A 26,809-nucleotide genomic window follows, 5' to 3' on the forward strand; every position below is an offset into this window, starting at 1 on the left:
GTGAATTAAATGATCTTGTTTGAGAGTCAGTCTTTATTTTGTCTATTTCCATAACAATGAACCACATTTGCTTCTGTGTTATTCACAGCTGCAATTTTCCCCTGGAGAGGGTGCAGCCCAATGAAGTGCAGGGTGTTCTTGTGGTTGTTTCATGGTACATCAGACAAATGAACTACTTTTAATTGTTTACTATTGTCAAAGAACAACATGACCTGTATATCAGGATCTTAGTTTATTATTCACACACATACAGTATTTAATTGAATATGACTGTATTTATGTTTACATTGTATCTTTATGACAGTTTTGATCATTACAGATATCAAAGAAGTTTCATACTCTGCAGCTGAGAGGAAGTGAATGCAACTATAAGCTTTATCGTCTATATGCTCCTCTGAGTTTACTACTCGTTTACTTATTGTCCATATTGAAGGGGTGGATTTATGATCCCCCACCCTTGTACTGTCTTAACCTTTAAGTTTTATTATAACTTCCTCTTTATTGATGAGCTGAATACATTTACAAATTGTTTATCATTATTATATAATCAATAGTTAATTGGTCTTCTTAATCAAGTGCATTTATTTGTGTCATGATTTTAATCATTTAATAGTTTTACAATTTAGTGTGTATTTATTAATTGAGAGGTGACTGATGGTCTGGCCTGTGCCAAGAATGCATATACATTATTCACCTATTTAGCCTGGCTTTCAAAAAGTAGATAGGCACTTATGTAGTACTTAATTTATTGATCATTGTATGGTCCAATTAATCACGAATGAAAGACTTTTAGTTTTTTTTATAGTTAATTTTTATGCTGATCTTATGCTTTTTGTCTCATGCTCAAGCATGAAACACATGTGAGCATTAAAAGTTTTTCGATAACTGCACTGTAAAAAATATCTGTAATTTTAACGGTAAATGACTGTAAAAATGCTACAGTAAAAAAACATAAATTGGTTAACGAGTAGTTACCGTAAAATATACATAATTTTTTTTAAATACAATACATGTAGTTTAATGGTAAAATGTTGAAAAAATAAATAAATAAATTTAGATGTAAAAAGTATGATTTTCTTGTATAATTAACGGTAAAAAATAATATTATGTTTAACAAGAGAGTACATGTACTTTTTACAGTAAATTATTTTTAAAATTACTGTATAAAAAAATAAATAAAAAAAAACAGTAATCGGGTGTTCCCAGAATTCCCTGCGTGACTCATCATATTTCATTATATTTTATGGGAATAGTTATGTTTCTTCTTATTTTTAATATCAGTTATGTACATTGGGGTGTATATATTTAATGTAGTTTAGTTAATGTTTACTGCATTATTTTAATTTAATATGTGTTACCCTGATGGTGTTTAGTGTTTGTGTGAGTGACACTGAGCACTGTCTCTACATGTTTATTAGTCATTGCTCCTGGAAGAGACACAATTGGTGAACTTCATGTCATTATGTGCTCTTCTGTCATTTTTACGGTAATTAACAATACCTTATAAAGTGAAAAGCAGATTTTTACAGTGTCAGAAGGTTAATATATTAAGTTCATCATTTAATAATATAAACGACAGTACTGCACCATAAAATATACAGTAAAAACAACCGTTTTAATCTGTAAAATTTACAGGTTGTTCTGTAAACAGCTGCCAGTTTTTTTTTTTTTTTGTTTTTTTTTTAAACAACAGGATTTTTTTTTTTTTTTACAGTTTGTCCAATAAGTGAAAGGATAGTATTTGGGGTAAAAACCCCCTTGTTGCAGGGGCTAAAGTCCCCCATTAAGTGGGGTGAATAGATTTGTTTTGAAAAATGTTCAAAATGGGCTCATTGACTGATCCAATCACAATGGACATTCATTTGTTTATAGAAAACTTGAGATTTTATGAAATGCCAAATGTGATTGAAATTAACAGGAAATGGTGCACCCTTTTCTAAAGTAGTTATTTTGAATAAACTTTATCTTAATTTGTTACTCAAAAAAGCATCTTTCTGTCTCAAAATGTATTTGCATTAGTTGACAAATTTGGCACTATAACTATTGCCCCCATATCTACACTATAACATTATAAAGCCCCTGGAGACTTTTTACCCCAAGTGTGTGGGGTAACTCTTAGCTAACCCTCTAGCCAATCATCTTCACAAAACGAGTACTTCACTGATATCACAAGAGAAGACCACAACTCATCTCTCTTGAAAATAAGATAATAATGAATGCATTGTCTTTAAAAACACTGCTGTTTTGTAGTCAGATGTATCACATATTTGAAAAGGTTTCTCAGACCTCATTGTTTTAGTTTATCAGGATCCTAGAACCTGTAGAGGTTATGTAAATTGATTTTTCCATTGCTATAATTACTTCTGCGTTCTCAGTCAGTTTGCTCCTTTAACTCATTGGGAACCTGTTTTGCTGTATTGCTGACTTCTGCCATTGCAAGCGTGAAGAACACTGTCTTTAGTGAACTCACTTTCAATAGATTGCACCTTCTAAACTTCATTGTCATACTCAGGTTGCCATACTGGTCTACAGGACCAACTTGTCTTCCCCTACAAAATATATTGTACTATCTGCAATGGTTCATCAGTTTGATTTAATACACATTTGATTTTCCTACACAAATAAGCAAAATTATTTGCTGAAGTATGATAATTATAATTATAAGTATTAGCTTCATATATATATATATATATATATATATATATACACACACTACAGATTTTGCTGTTTTGGATGGAAATTGGTACTTTAATTCACCAAAGTGGCATTCAACTTATCACAAAGTATAGTCAGGACATTACTGATGTAAAAAACAGCACCATCACTATTTGAAAAAAGTCATTTTTGATCAAATCTAGACAGGCCCCATTTCCAGCAGCCATCACTCCAACACCTTATCCTTGAGTAATCATGCTAAAGTGATCATTTGGTACTAAAAAATCACTTGCCATTATATCAAACACTGCTGAAAGCTATTTGGTTTGTTAAATGAAGCTTAACGTTGTCTTTGTGAGTTGCCACAGTATGCAATAGACTGGCATGTCTTAAGCTCAATATTAGGTCAAAAATGGCAAAAAAAAAAAAAAAAAAAAAAAAGAAACAGCTTTCTCTAGAAACTCGTCAGTCAATCATGGTTTTGAGGAATGAAGGCTATACAATGCTTGAAATTGCTAAAAAACGGAAGATTTCATACAAAGGTGTACACTACAGTCTTCAAAGACAAAGGACAACTGGCTCTAACAAGGACAGAAAGAGATGTGGAAGGCCAGATGCACAACTAAACAAGAGGATAAGTACATCAGAGTTTCTAGTTTGAGAAATAGACACCTCATGTCCTCAGCTGACAGCTTCATTGAACTCTACCCGCTCAACACCAGTTTCATGTACAACAGTAAAGTGAAGACTCAGGGGTGCAGGCCTTATGGGAAGAATTGCAAAGAAAAAGCCACTTTTGAAACAGAAAAACAAAAAGAAAAGGTTAGAGTGGGCAAAGAAACACAGATATTGGACAACAGATAATTGGAAAAGAGTGTTATGGATCTTAAACCCATTGAGATTTTGTGGGATCAGCTAGACTGTAAGGTGCGTGAGAAGTGCCCGACAAGACAGCCACATCTATGGCAAGTGCTACAGGAAGTGTGTGGTGAAATGTCACCTGAGTATCTGGACAAACTGACAGCTAGAATGCTAATGATCTGCAAAGCTGTCATTGCTGCATGTGGAGGATTTTTTGATGAGAACTCTTTTAAGTAGTTTAAGAAGTTCTGAACATTTGTTCACATTTTAATAGTAATTTTCATGTTATTAATGTCCTGACTATACATTGTGATCAGTTAAATGCCACTTTGATGAATAAAAGTACCAATTTCTTTCCATAAGAGCAAAATCTATACATTATTCCAAACTTTTTTACATCTATATATATATGCTCATCATCTAAAGAGAAAGAAAAAAGACTGAATGAATAAATTAATTACTCAGCCTTCCGAATCTGCAAATGCTTTCACAACTCAGTAACATTAAAAGGACGCATTCACAATAAAAGATGTGAGTCTGCCATCTAGTGGACACTGTTATCACAGCACGCTAGAAGTATAGGTTAATTCAATGGAATAATTTTTGACACGGTATAAAATTGTTTTCGGAACTGTCTCGACCTAGCATTCAAAACGATATTGATATTACAATTTATACGCGAATCCGAATATACTTCCAATCCAATCCTATTTACCTCACATATCCAAACAGAAACATTCTGCTGCCTATTATGACCCAAAATAGTCCATTTTGTGCTATTACATTAATTACAAAGCATGCTCCGCTTGTGGCAAGAACCATTTGAGCTTCTCATTTTCTTTTTTTCTTTTCTACATTAAAAATGGTCAAATTAATGGGGGTAAACACAACGCAGCAATAAGTGTTTCAGAGGTGCGTTGCTCCAAGCCTGGATGAGTCATGTGTGACTAAAACAGACTAAACAAAACGATACATGTTTACAAATTATCCAAACAACACTTTTAGGGTTAGTTCACCCAAAATGAAAATTCTCATCATCATTTACTCACCCTCATGCTTTCCCAGATGTGTATGACTTTCTTTCATCTGCAGAACACAAATGAAGATTTTTAGAAGAATATTTCAGCTCTGCATGTCCTTACAATGCAAGTGAATGGTGGCCGGAAATTTGAAGCACCAAAAAGCACATAAATGCAGAATAAAAGTAATTCATATTACTCCAGAGGTCTAATCAGTGTCTTCAGAAGTGATATGATAGTTGTGGATGAGAAACAGATAAATATTTTAATCCTTTTCTACTAGCCTATAAATTATCCTCCCTGCCCAGTAGGTAGTGATCTGCACGAAGAATGCAAATCACCAAAAACAAAAGAATAAATATTTGAAAGTAAAAGTGGAGATTTATTGTAAATAAACAAATAAAGACTTAAATATTGATCTGTTCTCAACCACACCTATCATATCACTTCAGAAGACATTGATTAGACCTCTGGAGTAATATGGATTACTTTTATGATGCCTTTATCAGCTTTTTGGAGCTTCAAAGTTCTGGCCACCATTCACTTGCATTGTATGGACCTACAGAGCTGAGAATATTCTTCTAAAATCTTGTGTTCAGCAGAAAAAAAGAAAGTCATATACATCTGGGATGGCATGAGGATGAATAAGTGATGAGAGAATTTTCCTTTTTGGGTGAACTGCTTATCCTGAAAGCAAAACACTCAGCTGAATATTTATGTGGAATATTTTAGTAGGAAAAACACTTTTTGTTTTTTATTTAGTTTTTTATTTTCTTTAATTTTGTTATAACATTGAAATGCGTAAATCTTAATATTATTTTTTTTGAGTGTAGATTTTGATGCTATGAAATAAACAGCATCACAATCAGGATGAGCTTTATTGCCAAGTATGCTTACACATACAAGGAATTTGTCATGGTGCCAGAAGCTTCCAGTGCACAAACAATACAGCAACAAGACAGAGATAATAATAAAAATATAGAATAAAAATAAAAGTGAATATAAAATAAAATATATATGGAAACACACAATAGGACAATATATATAGCCTATTGACGTAGGCTATACAATATACAAATACAAATATGTTATATACAGAAGCAAGGGAATGTAATGGCAGAAGAGGTATGGTATGTTGGATAAATATAAATAGACTAAGCTGTGTAGTGCACATAATTATTTTGTGTGTGTGTGTGTGTGTGTGTGTGTGTGTGTGTGTGTGTGTGTGTCTTCCGCGCGCTAATTTTTGAACTAGTGAGCGACTCACTGAACGTTTGAACAAGCGCGCGTCCAGGTCACGTGCCAACACCCTGATCACGCCTGCGCCAGAGAAACAAGATGGCGGAGAGTGCGGAATTGAAGGTAAAGTGTAGCCCTCAAATTACTTTCAATACAGCCTTTATTCAAGCTCTTTTTGGCGGTGCTTTCCATTCGACATAGTCGCTTGATTGCCATTAGATGGGACGAAGTGCCATATTAGATTCAAAAGCGTTTTATGAACAGTTTGTAGCCCGGTTGGAGGAACAGTGTTATTGTTGTGATGGAGCCAGCTAGCTGCCAGCTAACCTGCACAGCTGTCTGCCAATCTGCTCGTGAGAAATTATCACTCCTGGAGCAAAGCTGGGATATTAATACTTTTAATTCCTCTCTTTACGTGTAAAATGGGGTTTAACAATTTCCGTAGACCGTCTGAGCAGTCAGTCGCAGGTGTGCATGTGGGTGGTGCGTAGGCTGCTATCAGGCTGGAGATTCGGTGCTTTGACAGTTAGGACTACTGTTAACCGTCTACATTTATGAATACAGATCAGTGGTGTGTCTGATAGTCTAGACTCTAAAGAGTTGCCTGCTTATTAAGTATTTTGTAAATGCTACCTTAGTATTTTGCCGTCATAGGCGCGTAGCCGCGTATTGAACTTTCGAGTCGAGTGTATGATGCTTAAAAATGCTGTCTATGAATGCAGACCACTAAGTTCACACAACCAGCCCTTTTCTTTTAGTTTTTCTGTGATTTAAGCAAATATTGTGAAGGCAGTTTAAAAGTGTTTCCGGTTTGTGGATAAGCTTACGGGTTATAAGTCTGCCATCGAGCATCTGATGAGACAAGACAATCGTAGTATTAACCGAAAATATTAACCGTTAGTTATTAAAAAAAGGACGTGTTAGAAATAAACATATGCACAGTTTTGTGAGTTATTTGTTTAGCTGTGCTGTTTACATGGGTGATGTCTCTGTTAAAAATCTGAGGTGTAAAGACACCTGTTTGTCCTGCGGTGAGACAAGACGTGAAGATACTTTATTATGGTTTCTGTCATTGTTTATTTTGGGACCAAAACAGGTTACTGAATGATGTGAATGTTCAAATACAACACCTTTGTACTCTTGTTAAAAATCACAACATAGATCGCTAGTAAAAGCAAACTGCCTTTGGTTTACTGTTTGCAAAGAATCTCACAGATTTTATCAGGTGTCTTTAGTAGAATTTATCAAATTATTATACTGTTGTGTTACTACTTATCTGCAGGTTTCATTGTAGGATTCATCTTAATACTGTAAACAAACATTTAATACTGTCATTTAAACAGATTTCAGGTATAGTGTCTATCAGTGCAATTTAGTTTTATTGTTAATATTTAAGGAATATTCCAGATTCAATACGAGTTCAGCTCAGTCGACAGCATTTATGGCATAATGTTGATTACTACAAAAAAGTAATTTGACTCGTCCCTCCTTTTCATTTAAAATACGAGAAATCAAGGTTTCAGTGAGGCTCTTACAATGGAAGTGTATGGCGCCAATTTTTGGAGGGTTTAATCTTTAATGGCAGATATGTGAAGCTTACTTTATAAAACCGCTTACATTAGGCTAATTCTTCTGTTAAAACTTGTGTATTATTTGAGCTTTAAAGTTTTTTTAAATGGTTGTTCACAGCGTTACTTTGTCATGGTAACAAATTTGTAAAATTGGATATAACTGTTCACAGAAAAGGTTAGTAAGCAATTTTATCACACTAAAATCATGTTAACATGCATAGCCTATTGTTTACATCTTTTTGCGATACTTTTGAAATGTTTTGTTTACTTGTTTGTTTACTTGGGCTTCATCCTATGGCGTTTGTTGTGGTCTGTTCCACACACATGCGCACTCTTCAAAAACCTGTTAGAACAGCGCATATGTGTTTACGTGGCCACATAAGCAGCTTTCTCTGGGAGAAACCTAGTTGTGTTAAACCACTTTCTCTTAATCCCTTAAACAGCATAAGGAAATCTTCGTTTTCATTTATATGACGTTTCAGAACGCCACTTTCTGCAAAAAACCTGGAATAAACCTCTTTAAGTGTATGTATACGTGATCACTGTTACCCAGATTTTTGCTTTTTTTGAAGAAAAGGAGGGATAAGTCAACTTAAACTTTGGTGGTAATCAACATTATGCCACAAATGTTGGCTGGGTTCGGAATGGCATACTACTCTTACTATGTCTGCCATACACAGATGTGGCAGGAGTAGTATGGGAAGTATGCCAAGCCAGAATCAGCCCATGTCATTTGTGCTTAAAGGAATAGTTCACCCAAAAATTTAAATTCTCTCATTATTCACTTACCCTGATGCCATCCCATATGTGTATGACTGTCTTTCTTCAACAGAACACAAATTAAGATTTAAAAAAAAAAAAATGTTAATGCTCTGTAGAGCCTTATAATGTAAGTAAATGGGTGCCATCAGGCTGCTGGCTATTTGAAAGTCCAAATGTCACATTTACGCACCATACAAGTAATCCACATGGCTCCAGTCGATCAGTCAATGTCTTCTGAAACAAATCAATAGGTTGGTGTAAGAAGCAAATCGATAATCAAATTTTTTTTAAACTTTAAATCATTGCTTCCGGCCAGCGCTGGGATGCTGTTTGAAATGAACTAACTCTTGCGTGATTTTCGTTCCTCTGTTGTATGCAAAGCGTGCGCTTCAGACTTCTCGCGTGAACGCGCCATAGCGCTTGTGTCACTGATGTTTCGACTGCTGGCAGGAAGCTGTTTTTTATCGATCAGTTTGTTTCAGAAGACATTAATTGATCGACTGGAGTCGTGTGGATTACTTTTATGCTGCCTAAATATGCCTTTTGGACCTTCAGATAGCCAGCAGCCTGATGGCACTCGTTTAATAACATTATAAGGACCTACAGAGCGTTAACATTTTTCTAAAAATCTTAATTTGTGTTCTGCTGAAGAAAGACAGTCATACACATCTGGGATGGCATCAGGGTAAGTTAATAATGAGAGAATTTTTATTATTGGGTGAACTATTCCTTTAAAGCTGCACTACGGAATAGGGATGGGCACGAGTACTCGGAAGGGGCAGCAATGATCGATCATGAAAACGATGATCTGTGGTGATCATACATGATGTGAATTTTTACTTAATTCAAAATTCACTGACAATTACCTGACAACTAAACACAAACATGTTAAAGAGGGAGCTTATTTTTTATTTGTTATTTTTGAGATTATGTTGTGATTTTGAGTGGTGCGTTGATTGTCAGCGACGTCTCATAGCAACCAAAGTGATATACGACGCTGCAATGCTATCGTTACGATAATAAAAAGAGAGTGTAATTAACAGTGTTTTGAACACCTGTCTCTGGAAAACATTTGCTAAACACATTTTATTGTCATTTAATGTAAGAACTTTGACTCATTAATGGATATTCTTTAATAAAAGTGAATGTTTGTTACTGACTATAAACCTCCCTGCCCCGGGTGCCGACAAGTTTGCATGACAGAACACGCACCTGCATCTCGACGAAATGAGAGTTGTAGATTTCTGCACGAGTTTCCAAGTTAGAAGTCCGACATAAAGTGTCCTTCCATTGCACTTTCGCCAGTTGAAAGGTGGAAATTCCAACTCTCCGAGTTGAATGGAACGCTTTATGAGTCATCACAGCAACAACAATACAGAGCATTGTGACTTTCCCCACAGGAGCAAACACTTGGAGAGACACACATGCACACCCAGGCGTGTGGCAGTGGAAGCAGCGCATATACAGCAGGCGAGTGTTTTAAACAGTTAGACAGAGCGCAGCTAAATGGAACAGAATGCAGTGTCTTCAAGATGAACTTCAACTTAACACGCATATTAAAAACGCAATGGTTATGGCGTCTCCTGTTAAGCCAACCACGATTTGAAAATAGACGGTTCAGACAGTCACTAAAAAAAACTGGTGCGTGCTTACTAAGATTACTACGGTAACCTGATGGAAGAACAGACAGACGCGCATTGTACACATTCTTTCATTGAGTTGGGCAGCGAACCTTCACATAATGACAAAATATTATGCATTGTATTTTGATTATGCAATCTTTCGTGCTTTTTGTAACAGATTATTTTATAACAGCCTATAAAAATGAATAGACGATACACTGGAAGAACGAGACGCAATTCAACAGCCAAAGATGTTTGTCAGACATGTTATTACATATACAGTAGAGGTCTGCACGGGCCTTAAAATGAAACCCGACCGTACCCGGCCCGAACGATATCGTCAGATTTTAAGCAAGAACCTGAAATCTCTTACTATCTAATTTCTTCTCCTAGCAAGTAGGGATGTGCAAGACTAGTCGACTAAACGGTTCTGATGCTGCTTGTCGACACTGGAATTACTAGTCGGTTAATATTTCCCCCCATTAAACTGATCAACATTTTTACACATTTACGTTTGGCTTTATATTTTTACAGCGGCTGCGCTTAAGTCATATTAAGGTTACATATTTTAAATAGAATTAATAATACAAATATTATTTTAAAAATAGGATATCTGGAACAGATACCAAGTTTCATTTCACCTCAGGCTGCGTGTGCCCTCTCGTGGTACGCAGGAAAATGTCCTCTTGCTAGACAAGCAAACTCGGCAGAATAGTTATGAAATCACTTCGGTGGTGCGGGAATCGGCTTTCCAAATGTTTGAAAGTCCCTATGGATGTTTTCACATTTGAGTCTTCTTTAAATCTGTGCGTGCTTGTACGTTATGTTTCCGCTGTGCGGGCTTCTTCAAGCACAGGATAGCTGCCTCAGGTGACCATGTCGACTTGTTAATTTTACTCATCAAAAAATATATGCTTTTAAGTAGCCTATAAAATAACTGTTTTAGGCTAAGTATGCCATTTTTTTTAATCTGCTGATTAAGAAGGCTATTTTCTATGAGGTGCCGACTGCTTAACGGGTTAAACTATATTTTATTCTGTGCGCACGTCATGTTTAGAATACATTAGGTTTATTGTAGGCTACATCACAGGCCTATTTTATTTCTATCCTATAGCTACTTTTTTTTTTTTCCTTGTAACTGTTATTGGCTGACGTTCTTTACCGAACAGCTGTCATATTTGATCAATGGCTAATGCACGACAACACGTCGTTAAATATGTGCAACTTTTCAGCGCATATTTTTTTCTCTTGTAGATTTGGCTTAGCCTACCTGTTAATTATTATCAACAATGTACTGACTGTTTTAATATGTTAAGTAACTTTTACTTAGTGAGTTCTGTTTAGAACAGGCTGGGTTGCTCTATTGGTCCTGCACTGTTCATTCAATTGTTTAATAAATATGCCTGTTAAATATTCGCTAATGTTGATTCAGTGAATCCGTGTCATGTTCTATATTTAAAGTACAATGATCATAATTCAAGGTGAGCATGTCACAGATAAATGCCCCTTTTCAGTGGAATTTAGCGTCGGATTTGGAATAGATTAAGTATTTTAAATGGGTCGCATAAACACGTTTTTGGACTGTTTTATGAAGGTTCGTTTCTTTTTAGACTAGTCGACTAGTCGTCTTCAAAATTTTCATTTAAACATCAGTGAAATTAGTGATTCTGTACATCCCTAAGTACATTGTACATTGCAAGTACTGTTGCAATGGGCTGTATTTTATGTAAGCATATAGGCAACATTCGTAACAGTACTGAAACAGTAAATGTACACAGTTTTAACAAGGCACAGCAGCCCCTTAGTACACTAGAGTAGAAGGGGAAAAAAGGCATTGACTTATTGTTTATTTGCTGAAACTTCACTTGGTGCAGAACAATCTGGAATAAAATGAAACAATGCAACAGTCCCCTCTTGGTGCAGAACAATCTGGAATAATATGAAACACTGCAACAGTACCCTCTATGCAGCCTGAACTTGTTCAGATTGTTGAATCTTTGTGACAACTGCACTGAACAGCCTGGGTTGGGTTGCAGACCTCTAATATACAGTTATGTACATGTCATTGCCCCTCGAGTACTCAACGAGTAATTAATCCAAGTACTCAAGTAGACAAAATGACCAAAATACCCATCTCTACTACGGAACTTTGCTCTCTAGTGACATCTGTGGTTAAAACCTAAAACTGCAAGCAGCTTGTGCAGGAACATTTTATTTGCATTTTATTTTTATTACAGGTAACACATTTAGTTGTGATTAGGCACTGCTCCTCTGTGCAGATGAATCTCCTGATTTGAGGTTAATGGACATTCAGTATCACACATTTCAACGACACGCACAGCTGAGGACTGCGTGCACGGGCCAAGAAAATCTGGGGGGGTGTGCTGTGCCGATGACGCAATTTGCATCTAGTGGTCGACCGATATGGGTTTTTTAATGCCCAATTTTGATATCCAGAGAGCAGGGTGGCTGATACAATGCCGATATATCACACAATTTAATATAGTAAATAACAAACATAAAATTACTATAAAAAATGTGTAAACTCTTATTTAGCACTATATTTACTACATTTCTCAAAACTTTAGTGTTTGTAAAAAATGGTGTAGATAGCAGTTTCTTCTGATTTCTGTTTAGTCATCAAATTTTAGTAATTTATTTGCACATGAAGAAATTGTTATTATATTAGGAAGATGGAAATAACAGCACACACAGTAATACAGCAACCATGGATGGCATGTCCATGTTAGCAATCACATTTTCTCAAAATACACAAACCAATTATACATACAGTGCATAGTGAATAAAACATTTACTTATAGCACACGTGAAGCACTTTTACTTTGAAGTATCACTCACATGCTCGTGCGGATCCAGCGCAAGCAGCAATCTCCTGACAGCTTAACTGGCCTGGATCACCTGCTTGGATTATCACGGAGTGACCATCATGATTTGAGAATCAGAGGAATTTTTGATCCTGAATCTGAAGTTTTGATTCTGGCTGACAGAATATGCACTTCAGAGGAAGATATTAGATGAGCGCTCGACGGTAAGAAAACGCTGGATTTTCGTGAGGTTTATGAATTACATCTGTTTAAATGAGAAATCTGCATATTTGCAAGTTTTATTGATATTTGTTAGGGCTGCAACTAACGATTATTTTGATAATTGATTAATCTTCGATTATTTCTATGATTAATTTGTTAAGCGGATAAAAAATTTCAATTTAATTTCCTGTATTTTATTAAAATATAGTTTTTCAGGGCGTAAGGATTTGGTTTGATTTACATTACAGAATTCACGATTCTATACTCTCACAAAACTTTGAACAAAACCTGAATCATGAAGTTACGTTTGGATTTATTATTATTATTACTTTCAGGTCATATGCGAAACAGTTCCTTTACGTGTAAAACTTAACAAAACGTGCTCATCATTAAAGAGTAAAATAATCCATAGTGCATGGAGTGGGACAAAAAATCAGCCAAGCACAGAGCAATAGTGACACGAGAATAGAAATATTAATAATTCTACCCTGCTGAAAAATACATAATTATGTTACAGTACATATGCTTGTACACTGTTACTGTTTGCATGCATTTAATTTTAATATTATAGTTTTTAAAATAGTATTTTCACTGATTACATGTTTTCTAAACTATTCTAAGTGTGCTTATCCAGTACCCATAGTATAAATTTACTAGCGAAATCATTACATGTGGCAATATCAAGACCCTTAGCATTATTATACATTATATTCAGCATTACATACTAATGGTCAACCGATATGTCGCTGAGGCCGATAAATCGGCCGATATTCTGACTTTTTTAATTATCGGCATTAGCCGATAAATGTTCCAGTTTGGTCGATATTTTTTATTTATTTATTTTTCTTGAGGGTGCCGAAAATCGCCTGCTTGCATGTGAAGCGTCTGAGATATATAAATGACCAGTCACGGTTTGTTTTGTTGTTACGTGCCATCGTGCTACTACAACAGTATACCGGTGTGCAACACCGGTCCGCATATCAAATCCGTGGCATATCAGTCCCGTTGCAGAGGCGTTTGAGCTCACAATGTTAAAGGGCTCGCCTCTGTCATTATGCTTCTCTCTCATCAACAGTTCCCTGTAACTTTTACAGGTTTTACTCATTTAAACAGATTTAATAAAACAACCTCACACAACTTCAGCAGATCCAGCGTCCTATGGAGCGCTCATAAATCTTCCTCTGAAGCACATATTCTTACAGTCTCTCCTCAACAGTTCCCTGTAACTTTTAACTGTCTTGTCTAGTGATAAAAAGGCAAATATCAATAAAACAAATATCATAAACCGTCTGCAAATATGCGCATATCTTTTTTAAACAGATGTAATAAACCAACCTCACACAACTTCAGCAGATCCAGCGTCCTGTGGAGTGCTCATGAATCTTCCTCTGAAAGCACGTATTCCAACAGTCTCTCCTCAACAGTTCCTTGTAACTTTTCTAATGATAAAAGGCAAAGATCAATAAAACTTCTATTATATACCATCTGCAAATACGCAGATATCTAGTTTAAAAAGATGTCATACACGAACCTCACGAAAGTCCAGCATTTTCTTCTCGTCGAGAGCTCACCTAATATCTTCCTCTGAAGTGCATATTCTGTCAGCCAGAATCAAAAAGATCAGGATCTAAAGTTCCTCTCATTCACAAATCATGACGGCCCGTCTGTGACAATTCAAGTTGGCGATCCAGGCCATTCAAACTGTCAGGAGATTGTTGCTCGCACTGGATCTGCATGAGCGCATGAGTGCAACTTCAAGGCTGCGTCCGAAGCCAGGAAAATGCTGTATACGGAGGTATGATGAAAATAAGGTGCTTTTCAAACTGTTCGGAAACCAGTTTCCTTAAGAGTTACATTCATTCAAAACAGATGTCAGTTAAGCCATTAACTGATTAGGCAGCAAGGTAACAAGTCAGCTGCCTACATTTTCGGATGCAGCCCAAGGTAAATGCGCTTCACGTGTGCTATAAGTATGTCTTATTTACTATGCACTTATGTACAATTGGTTTGATTCAATATTTGTTGAGTAACTGCGATTGCTAACGTGGACATGTCATCCATGGTTGCTGGACTACTGTGTGTGCTGTTATTTCCTTCTTCCTAATATATTAACTATTTCTTCATGTACAAATAAATTATGAAAATTTGATGACTAAACAGAAATCAGAAGAAACTGCTATCTACCATTTAAAAAACAATATTTTTTAGTTTTTTTTTTTAAATTGAGTAAATATAGTGCTAAATAAGAGTTTATTTTTTTAGCAATATTTTTTATTGAACAAGAATAATACATACAGTACCCAAGATTGGCATTATTTCCACAGCATTACAGAAACACTAATTATGGTTACAAAAGTGTTACCAAATATGCACATCATCAAAAACTCATTGTGGACTTCCGGTGTGGCGATGTAGGAGAACGCAGCAGAACAGACGGTCTCCTGATTATTTCCTTTCATATATACAGGTGCATCTCAATAAATTAGAATGTCATGGAAAAGGTCATTTATTTCAGTAATTCAACTCAAATTGTGAAACTCGTGTATTAAATAAATTCAATGCACACAGACTGAATTAGTTTAAGTCTTTGGTTCTTTTAATTGTGATGATTTTGGCTCACATTTAACAAAAACCCACCAATTCACTATCTCAAAAAATTAGAATACATCATAAGACCAATAAAAAAAACATTTTTAGTGAATTGTTGGCCTTCTGGAAAGTATGTTCATTTACTGTATATGTACTCAATACTTGGCAGGGGCTCCTTTTGCTTTAATTACTGCCTCAATTCGGCGTGGCATGGAGGTGATCAGTTTGTGGCACTGCTGAGGTGGTATGGAAGCCCAGGTTTCTTTGACAGTGGCCTTCAGCTCATCTGCATTTTTTGGTCTCTTGTTTCTCATTTTCCTCTTGACAATACCCCATAGACTCTCTATGGGGTTCAGGTCTGGTGAGTTTGCTGGCCAGTCAAGCACACCAACACCATGGTATTTAACCAACTTTTGGTGCTTTTGGCAGTGTGGGCAGGTGCCAAATCCTGCTGGAAAATGAAATCAGCATCTTTAAAAAGCTGGTCAGCAGAAGGAAGCATGACGTGCTCCAAAATTTCTTGGTAAACAGGTGCAGTGACTTTGGTTTTCAAAAAACACAATGGACCAACACCAGCAGATGACATTGCACCCCAAATCATCACAGACTGTGGAAACTTAACACTGGACTTCAAGCAACTTGGGCTATGAGCTTCTCCACCCTTCCTCCAGACTCTAGGACCTTGGTTTCCAAATGAAATACAAAACTTGCTCTCATCTGAAAAGAGGACTTTGGAATACTGGGCAACAGTCCAGTTCTTCTTCTCCTTAGCCCAGGTAAGACGCCTCTGACGTTGTCTGTGGTTCAGGAGTGGCTTAACAAGAGGAATACGACAACTGTAGCCAAATTCCTTGACACGTCTGTGTGTGGTGGCTCTTGATGCCTTGACCCCAGCCTCAGTCCATTCCTTGTGAAGTTCACCCAAATTCTTGAATCGATTTTGCTTGACAATCCTCATAAGGCTGTGGTTCTCTCGGTTGGTTGTGCATCTTTTTCTTCCACACTTTTTCCTTCCAATCAACTTTCTGTTAACATGCTTGGATACAGCACTCTGTGAACAGCCAGCTTCTTTGGCAATGAATGTTTGTGGCTTACCCTCCTTGTGAAGAGTGTCAATGATTGTCTTCTGGACAACTGTCAGATCAGCAGTCTTCCCCATGATTGTGTAGCCTAGTGAACCAAACTGAGAGACCATTTTGAAGGCTCAGGAAACCTTTGCAGGTGTTTTGAGTTGATTAGCTGATTGGCATGTCACCATATTCTAATTTTTTGAGATAGTGAATTGGTGGGTTTTTGTTAAATGTGAGCCAAAATCATCCAAATTAAAAGAACCAAAGACTTAAACTACTTCAGTCTGTGTGCATTGAATTTATTTAATAAACGAGTTTCACAATTTGAGTTGAATTACTGAAATAAATGAACTTTTCCAGGGCATTCTAATTTATTGAGATGCACCTGTATATATACACCTTTTGCAGTGAATTTCACTTTAACAGACATTTTAAACTCAATTAAACAACTATTCTGTGCACAATGAGTAACCCTAAACAGAAAAGTGCTGCCTCGCAGTCGAAAAAGGCTAGCATAGCTAGCAAACTAGCGAGCATGGCAGCTGCTGCTTCTCAAGATGAAAATCAAGATGTGGAGGGAAACTTGGACGATTCTCTGTCTATGATGCAACTTATTTCTGAACTATTTAAACAACGTGAAATTCTCAAGGTGGACATGGCTGCCCTGATATTAAATTCTGCAAAACCACTTCAAACCTCGGTGGATGCTGTATGTGACATGGTAAACTCTTTTCAGAGTCGACTGACATCATCAGAAACCATAGCAGGTGAAAACTTTGAGCGTCTCATTGCGGATGAATCTAAAATCAGCTCCCTTAAAGCTCAAAACAGTTTGTTATTGGAACGTCTAGATGATCTGGAGAATAGATTGCACAGATCTAATCTGCACATACTGAATGTACCTGAGGGGAGCGCGGATGGCAAAGACCCCACCGTATTCGTTTCAGAGCTGATGGCTGAAGCAATGGCTGAGGTATTCACAAGCCTACCACCGCTGGACAGAGCGCACCGCTCTCTTGGACCCAAACCTATAGCGAGTAAGCCTGCGTGAGCCTTTGTGCTGTGTTTTCACCGTTATCGTGACCGGGAGCTTGCCTTGAGATGGGCCAGACAGCATGAGGTGAAGTTCAAGGGGAATACGCTGAGGGTCTATCCCGATCTGAGCACCGCCCTTGCTAAAAAACGCGCCACGTTTAACCCAGTGAAACGAGCTCTGTATCAGGAGGGCATTCGGTTTCGTCTGCTGTACCCCGCACGCCTCAAAGTTATGTTTAAGGGAGAGAACCTCATCTTCAAGACCCCGGACGAAGCAAATGTCTTTTATGAGAAACAGGTGCTTGCTCAGAAGGAAAAGTGAGACTGCATTAGTACTAAAATGACCAGACCTGTCAGTCTCAGAGATTTCTACATAAAGGAGACACGTAATTTTTACTGTTACTAACTAGGGGAATGTTCATGACAAAAACTGTGTACAGGAATTTTGGACAGAATATATCTCAGAGGTACTACCTTGTCAAATATTTTTTTTTTCATTTTCTCTCTCTCTTCTCTATCTGCCACTAGACTGTTAATGGGTCTTAATACCAACTGTTTAAATGCTCTGAATTAGATATACCTTTTCAATATTCGTTACTTATTTTAGTTAAGGTGTTTTAGGTTCACTGTTATATGTTTGATAATCGGGAGGTTTCCACAGGGTAATAGATTACCGGGTAATAATGAGAGGGTCATCATATCGGGAGCATAATGGTACAGGGATACAGCCTTCTCGTGTAGGTTGGGTTGTGGGGGGGTTGGGATTTGTTTCTTTTTCTTTTTTTTTTATATTCCGTTTGTGTTATCTCACCTTACTTACTGGGTGCATATTGATGGTTTTGGTTTAGACTTTACAACTGTATACAACAAGCATAGCTATATTGATGGAGACAACACACTGTTTAAAATGTATATAGACTACTCTTTATATGAACAATAATTTATAACCAAGAGATATATTATGGGATTCACAAAAATTATTTCTTGGAACACATCGGGATGTAACCATGTAATTAAGCATAAGAAAAATCCTCTCCTATCTTAAGCAAAACAGGTGTGCTGAGTGACTCCAGCCAGGTCTCCTAAGGAACCAAATTGGCCCGGTTGCTAGAGAGGGTAGAGTCACATGGGGTAACCTCCTCGTGGTTGCTATGTGGTTCTCGCTATAGGTGGGGCGTGTGCTAAGTTGTGCGCGGATGCCGCGGAGAATAGCGTGAAGCCTCCACATGTGCTACGTCTCCGCGGTAACACGCTGAACAAGCCACGTGATAAGATGCGCGGATTGACGGTCTCAGATGTGGAGGCAACTGAGATTCGTCCTCCGCCATCCCGATTGAGGTGAGTCACTACGCCACCACGAGGACTTAAAAGCACATTGGGAATTGGGCATACCAAATTGGGGAGAAAAGGGGAGAAAATAAAAAAAAAAGAAAGAAAAGTAATTAATAATTCTGTGGAGGCAAGGCATAGATCTAGAGGGGTCGGAGATGAATAATAAAATATCAACTGCGCAAAGCAAAAGCTTATGTGCCACACCTCCCGCCATCACCCCTGGAAAATCATCCTCCTTTCTTATCGCGGCTGCTAATGGTTCCAGGGCAAGACAGAACAATAAAGGGGAAAGAGGGCAGCCCTGCCGAGTGCCCCTATCCAGAGTAAAATAATCTGAAATTAATCCATTTGTTTGTACCGCTGCTACAGGGTGTCTATAAAGTAACTCAGTCCATCCAATAAAAGGATTCCCGAACCCATCCATTTCCAAAATCTTAAAAGGATAATCCCATTCTACCATATCAAACGCCTTTTCGGCACTGACCACATGATATTGATGAAACGACTAATGTTATGAGAAGAGCTACAGCCCCGAATAAACCCCACCTGATCTATATGTATAAGAGAAGTCATAACTTTATGTTATCGGTTAGCCAAAATTTTTGACAATATTTTAACGTCTAGCTGGTTCAGGGAAATTGGACGTAAATTGTGTCATGGTTGGTGGACGCTTTCCATTCTTTAATGATTCTGTATAAACTTCTAGCAAAAGTGGAGCCAGTTCTGTAGCATAAGATCTAAAAAAATTCAGCCATCTGGCCCCGGAGCCTTGCCTAGAGGCAAGGCCATAATTACCTCGCCAAGCTCCTCCAAGGTTATCTCCGAATCGATAATTTTTTTGCTCAGCCAACAGTTTAGGAAATTCTAATGGTTCCACAAAGTTTCTAGTATCCGCTTCATTAGACGAAGATGTGGAACTATAAAGATCAAGATAGAATTCTTTAAAAGCATTATTAATATCAGTGGCCAAGGTAAATATTTCACCACCAGCAGATTTCACTGAGGGAATGGTAGAAAAAGACTCCCCTGACTCAAAGTATGACTGTCAACAAAATAGTATTATATCTGTATTTCAACATTCGGGTCAATTCTCTAAAATATTCATATTAACATTCGGGTCAATTCTCTGAGGCCATTAGATGACATTTGCTGCTTCAACTCTGCCTCGGCACTTTTAATATTCCCTTCCAATATTCTGTTGGACCCCCTTTAGATTGTATAGGCTTGGTCTTAAAGACGCACCCAGCTCCTGGCAATGCCAATCAGAAGATGGAGACACAACCCATTTTTTTGGGGGTGTGTTAAAATCCAAGAATTTTGGTTGAAGATTCAGAGTTTTATATGTGACGTTTTGGGCACTCAAATTTCATTTTTCCCCAGACTCTTTATTTTAGGTGATGGGACGGTCATTAATATAGGGAATAAACATATAAAAAATTGGGTCCTAACCAGTGTTATGATCGCCAGACAAGTGATTTTAAGGGGTTGGAAGTCGGCTGGAGTGCCCCCATTTCAGAAGTGGTGCTCGGAGATGGGGAGGATGGTGGCTTTCGAAGAAGGGTCATATAGAAGACTGGGGAATTTGGATATGTTTGTTGGGAAATGGGGCAGATATTTGTCATTCTTGGAGGGTTCACGGGATGGAACAGTGGAGAGAGAGGGGTAGTTGTTAATGTGTGTGATTTTTATGTGTTTGTTTTGTTTTTGTTTGCTTTTTCTCTTGTATATGCTCATGTGTGACCATAGGGTTGTTTGTTGAGGGTCGGGGTGGAGTTGGGGAGGGGTGGTAGTGGGAGTTAAATGTTGATTCCGTGTATTTATGTTTTGTTTTTCTGTGTTCGATGCAGGAATCAATAAAAATGTTAATCATAAAAAAAAATATTCCCTTCCAATTCCACGAGTTCTTGTGCTTTGGATTTTTTGGTGAATGCGGCATACTGTATGATCCACCCCTAACAACTGCCTTAAGGGCCTCCCAAACCACACCCACAGAGGATAATGAGGACCAGTTGGTCTCCATATAGACATTGATTTCAGCCTTTAGCATTTGTTGGAATTCAGGATCTTGCAAACGGGATACATTAAAGCGGCAACTATATGATTTTCTTTTCTTCATGAGGCAACACTTCAGAACACACCAGGGTGTGATCTGAGACTAAAATGTTTCCAATTGAGAAAATGAAATGAACAGATGAAATGAGAGACTTAGATGATATATATATATATATATATATATATTAAAAAAAATCTATTCTAGAGTTAATCTTATGGACTGATGAAAAAAATGTATAGTCCCTACCAGATGGGTTCAAAAGTCTCCAAATATCTGTAAGACCAAGATTTTTACACATCCTGTGAAGCATCAATGTTGTTCTAGGGGGCTTGCACACTTTTGCTTCACTATGATCAAGGACTGAGTCCATCAAAATATAGGTGCATAAATATTAGCCAAAATAAGACTTTATCCCTGAATTTCAGCTAAAACAATAATGACTCTTCCTAATTTATCTTTAATCTGTTTGAATTGTAGATGTTTACTAATCAGCGTAATGACTCCCCTGCTCTTACACGAGCCGGCACTATAAAAAAAAATGCCGACCCCATATATTGCCAAATGTTTCAGCTTCTTGCCGAGAAAGGTGCGTTTCTTAGAGAAACACTATATCATATTTCTTGCGCTTAAGAAGAGAAATAACCTTCCTTCCTTTTTATGGGGCGCCCCAACCCATTCACATTCCATGTGGAGAGAGACAATCCACTCATATTAACATTTGACATTTTGACATATAAGAAAAATAGATTGTGTGTCAAAAATAAGATTATACAGACCACATTCCAACATTAGTGCGACAATCAAAACCCGAACTTCCCCCGGAACAAAACAAACAGAAAAAAGAAAAATGTGCGCATTAACCCCGCACATGACAGCGCAAACTGGCGTCCATCCCTCCATACTCAAACAGTCCATGTACACCTACGAGAACCCCCGCGACAACTTTGCCATCGGATTGCTCAAGTCCAGTGTTTCTATACAAATTGCATTCTAGGCAGAATTACATAGCAAAAGATAATCTATAAAACAAATTCCAGCCAGTAGGCAGAATAAACACAAAGAGTGTGTAGATTCATCCATAAAACTGTCCTGAAGTTGTGTTACTTTACAAAATAAACTCCAGCCGCTAGGCAGAACCAACACAAGAAGAGCCCGCAGATTCCCCAAACAGTCAAGCGGATGTTCATTGAACCGGTCCACTCAGCTGCAACATGAGTGCAACAAATGACTTAATCACTCCAATGTCTTGCAAGAAATACTCCACAAACCAAACTCCAGCCAATAGGAGGAATAAGTAAAAAGAGCTTGTAGACTCATCCATAAAACTGTCCTGAGGATGTGTTACTCTACAAAATAAACTCCGGCCGCTAGGCGGAACCAGCACAAAAAAAAGCGCTTAGATTCCTCAGACAGTCAAGTGAATATTCAGTGAGCCGGTCCACTCGGCTGCAACGTGAATACCACAAGATGACTTACTCCATTGACTTTATGAAGGACATCGCTTGCTGTGGGCATGTGAATGTTTTACGGCTATCCTTAGCATCTATTCTCAATTTGGCCGGAAATATCAATGCAAAAGCGACCTTCCATTGATGTAAAAGTTTCTTGCATTCCTTGAATCGATCACGTTTCTCTCTTGTCAAATTCGCGAAGTCTGGGAACAAGAAAATGCTGTGGTTTTTCCAAGAAAATCTTCCTTTACTCCTCACCTCGTGTAACGCAAGGTCTTATTCGGATGATCTCGGAAATTTGGCCAGAAACGCCTTGTTGATGAGAGAGGTCAACAGAGAATGGCCAGACTGGTTCGAGATGACAAAGTCTATGGTAACTCGGATAACAGCTCTGTTCAATTGTGGTGAGAAGAATAGCATCTCAGAATGCTATTCTGTGATGCAGGTTGGCACTGCATTGGCGGCACGAGGTGGACCTACACAATATTAGGCAGGTGGTTTTAATGTTGTGGTTGATTGGTGTATGTGTGTATGTATGTGTGTGTATATATATATATATATATATATATATATATATATATATATATATATATATATATACATTTTCAAAAGGGCAAATGCAAAATAGTAAAATAGCTGTGAGCACCAATTACGGGGCCAAGCACCTAAATGGCCTACAGGACCCATAGGTCCCACAAAGTGGCTATGTATTGTATTGCAAATCAGAATCAGCTTTATTGCCATGTATGCTTACACATACAAGGAATTTGTCTTGGTGATAGGAGCTTCCAGCGTACAACAATACAAAAACAGCAGCAAGACATAGATAATAATAAAAAACTAATATATAATAATAATAATAATAACCTATAACATAGATAATAATAATAAAACGAATTATACACATACGTACAGACACACACACACATACACATGGGTAGTGCAAATCTAATACAATCTGTTATGTACAGTGCAAATACAAATCTGTTATGTACACTGCAAATGTTTTTTTTTTTTTTTCTCCAGAGGAATGTAATGGCAGAAGAGGTTGGATGTGTTGGATAAATATAAGACTAAACTGTGTATTGCACATAGCTATTGCTCAATTTAACTGTTCATGAGATGGATAGCCTGAGGGAAAAAACTGTTCCTGTGCCTGACAGTTGTGGTGCTCAGAGCTCTGAAGCGTCGGCCAGAAGGCAACAGTTCCAAAAGATAGTGGGCAGAGTGAGTGGGGTCCAGATTGATTTTTCCAGCCTTTTTCCTCACTCTGGAAGTGTATAGTTCTTGAAGGGGGGGGAAGGGGGCAACCAATAATCCTCTCAGCATTCTGAACTGTCCTTTGTTGTCTTCTGATGTCTGATTTCGTAGCTGAACCAAACCAGACAGTTATTGAAGTGCAGAGGACAGACTTAATGACTGCTGAGTAAAACTGTATTAGCAGCACCTGTGGCAAGTTGAATTTCCTCAGCTGGCGAAGGAAAGTACAACCTCTGCTGAGCCTTTTTCACAATGGAGTCAATGTGGGTCTCCCACTTCAGGTCCTGTGAGATGGTAGTGCCCAGGAACCTGAATGACTCCACTGCTGCCACAGTGCTGTTTAGAATGGTGAGGGGGGTCAGTGTTGGGGTGTTTCTCCTAAAGTCCACAATGATCTCCACCATTTTGAGTGTGTTCAGCTCAAGGTTGTTTTGACTGCACCAGACAGCCAGCTGTTTAACCTCCCTACTGTATGCAGACTCATCATCATCTCGGATGAGGCCGATGACAGTGGTGTCATCTGCAGGAGCTTGACAGAGGGGTCCTTGGCAATGCAGTCGTTGGTGTAGAGGGAGAAGAGCAGTGGGGAGAGCACACATCCCTGGGGGCACCAGTGCTGATTGTACAGGTGCTAGAAGTGAGTTTCCCCTGTCTCACAAGCTGCTGCCTGTCCGTCAAAAAGCTGGTAATCCACTGACAGATAGATGTGGGAACAGAGAGTTGGTGTAAATTAGTCCGGAGAATACCTGGGATGGTGTTGAAAGCTGAACTGAAGTCCACAAAAAGGATCCTTGCATATGTCCCTGATCTGTTCAGATGTTGCAGGATATGATGCAATCCTATGTTGACTGCATCATCCACAGACCTGTTTGTCGATAAGCAAATTGAAGGGGATCTAGAAAGGGTCCAGTGATGTTCTTCAGGTGGGCCAAAACCAGTCTCTCAAATGATTTCATGACCACAGAGGTCAGGGCGACAGGTCTGTAGTTATTAAGTTTTTGATTTTTGGTTTCTTAGTGCAAACTGGTTTGCCAGTCATCCTAAGCAGGGTTCGAACCTATACCTTTACATATTATATCTTTGTGCACAATCCACTGCATCATGCTGCCACCTGGTTGACAGCCACCGAAGGGACATACCAAGCTGACAGTAAGCACAGCCAAACACAATGGTTACCATGATCAGTTTCATATTGATTTAACTTTTCAACAAAGAGGAAAGTCAAAATTTGATTAGCCCTGCAGCCATTCAGTAAGCACAATACAAAGAGCTCCAGTACAACAGAAATCAATCCAGATGACTTGCCTAGGTGGAAATCGAACACATGGCCTTCTGAACTATACACTGTGTCACTCAGTTGACTTTGCTGACTGATTGCAAAGAGACATGCCAAGATCAGATTCAGCACACAGAACAGTTAGTTATCTTTTTAACTATAGGTGACGCTGTCTCCAAACTGCTTAGGTACCTTCAGGACGTGATATCAATTATGCACACCAGTTTTCTTATAAAGCTGACAATGCATTCAAAAGATATACGTTTTTAATAAAAACTTAGGAAAATATGACTGGTTTTGTTTGCCGTCATATTTCTAAGAGATTACTGAACTTGAATTAACGAGCCTGATGAAAGGAGTCCAAATTGAGTTGTACTGACAGAATTATTTAACCCTAAATAAATTAGGTGTTAACTTTTTTTACCTCTTTTAGATGTTATAGAAAACCTTCCTGTTGTTGACACCAGTAAATTTACATCTGCATACCAACACAAAATGAATGCCTTAAAAATGAATGAGCATTTCAGTGGGGTAAAATATGCAATATTTTTGGTGATTACACTTATTTTTGTAATATAATAAATATATCACTTTTATTATTAGTTTCTGTAATTACCTTTTTCATTTTGTGGGCCACAGACCCCCTCCCCCCACCGGTGCTACCAATTGAGGTGCTGGTGCCACCAATGGCACTTTTCCACTGCACGTTACGGTTCGACTCGACTCTGCTTGCTTTACATTTCTGAGCTTGCTTTTCCACTGCAGTTTAGTGCAGCCTCAACGTGGGTGGGATTATAGGCTGATCGTCATAGTTGCGCCACCTCTACTGCCGTGACATCATCTTAAATGTGACACAAACATTACTGACCATAAACAATAACATGACCACTAGCTGTTAGCTATTAGCTCATTATGCTGCATAAAGCAGTTGTTGCATGGTGATTTTACACAAGTGTAACAGTTAAATTGGCCTGGTTGTTTTAGAAGCAAGCTTTCCAGTAGCTGGTCAACTAAATAAAGTGAAGCTCTCAAGTAGAATATAGTTAACGTAACAAAACGTACCATCCTCCATTGTGGACTCCAACAACGCCGAGTCCAGGGCACTCTCCCTCCCATTGCTCGCCGGTCTATTGCCATAGATAGCGTCCATTTGGTCGAACCACTTCCACTTTCTTCTGTTTGAACCACTCCGGCTGTTGTGGTCCTTGATGGTTCTGTAGTCACTTTTAAATTTATTTATTTTTTTTTTTAACTTTTTCCTACACTGTTGGTAGGTCTGGTTGTAGCCGTGTGCGGCCAACAGCTGAGACACTTCCTGAAATACTTTTTCGTTTCGCGTCGTTTCGTTCGTCGCTAACGAGACTGCACCTCGTTTATTGACCACGGCATGGTTTTGCACACAGCCATTTCTTTTTACAATTTGAAAGTCGCTTGAACAAATGATACTGCTATTGCTGTTGCTAACTTTAAAACTAGCGGGTTGATGTCCTGTGTCGCAAATCCAGTGACGCTGGTAGTGACGATTCTCTCTGACCAGTCAGTGATCTGCAGGGTTTTGACGTCACATTTAGTATCGGTTCGGCTCGCTTGGAACCTCGACCGAGGTGGTACTAAAAAAAGTACCAGGTACTATCCACAGTGGAAAACCCCTAAAAAGAGTCGAGTCGAGTTATACCGTGTAGTGGAAAATCCCCTCAAGTGTCGAACAAATGCTGCCACTGCTTTCAAATGATAGTCTGTACATTCTTAGTTGTATAGCTTGAAATGTAGTTGCAAATGCGAGCGATTTCCTCTCATTGTAGTAGAGGGTTGTACAAAGAGTAAAAGATCGATCTTAGTTGGGATTTAAGAATAACTATTGAGATTGTTAAAATTAAGATTGCGTTGCATAGGAAAATCGATATTTTTACTCAGTCCTGTCCTACTAAGGAATATTTGTTTATTTATAGCTGAAAGCATAATTAAAT

General features: G+C 38.1%; 1 protein-coding gene across 3 annotated transcripts in view; it reads left to right on the top strand.

The window, feature by feature from the left end:
* Positions 1-5,865: 5,865 nt before the first annotated feature.
* LOC127417234 (E3 SUMO-protein ligase PIAS1-like) overlaps positions 5,866-26,809 on the top strand; it is a 38,468-nt gene continuing 17,524 nt past the window's right edge. Inside the window, exons 1-2 of one of the 3 annotated variants that reach the window (XM_051657098.1) lie at positions 5,867-5,897; positions 24,045-24,203. Coding sequence is in view for 1 of the 3 variants with exons in the window: in XM_051657097.1 (XP_051513057.1) it covers positions 5,874-5,897 (24 nt within the window). In the remaining 2 variants the exon portion in view is untranslated. Of the gene's footprint in view, positions 5,898-24,044; positions 24,204-24,526; positions 24,546-26,809 lie in introns of those variants that run through there. The other 2 variants (XM_051657097.1, XM_051657099.1) reach the window with 2 other exon arrangements.

This window comes from Myxocyprinus asiaticus, chromosome 26 (genome assembly GCF_019703515.2).
Source record: "Myxocyprinus asiaticus isolate MX2 ecotype Aquarium Trade chromosome 26, UBuf_Myxa_2, whole genome shotgun sequence".
Classification (NCBI taxonomy): domain Eukaryota; kingdom Metazoa; phylum Chordata; class Actinopteri; order Cypriniformes; family Catostomidae; genus Myxocyprinus; species Myxocyprinus asiaticus.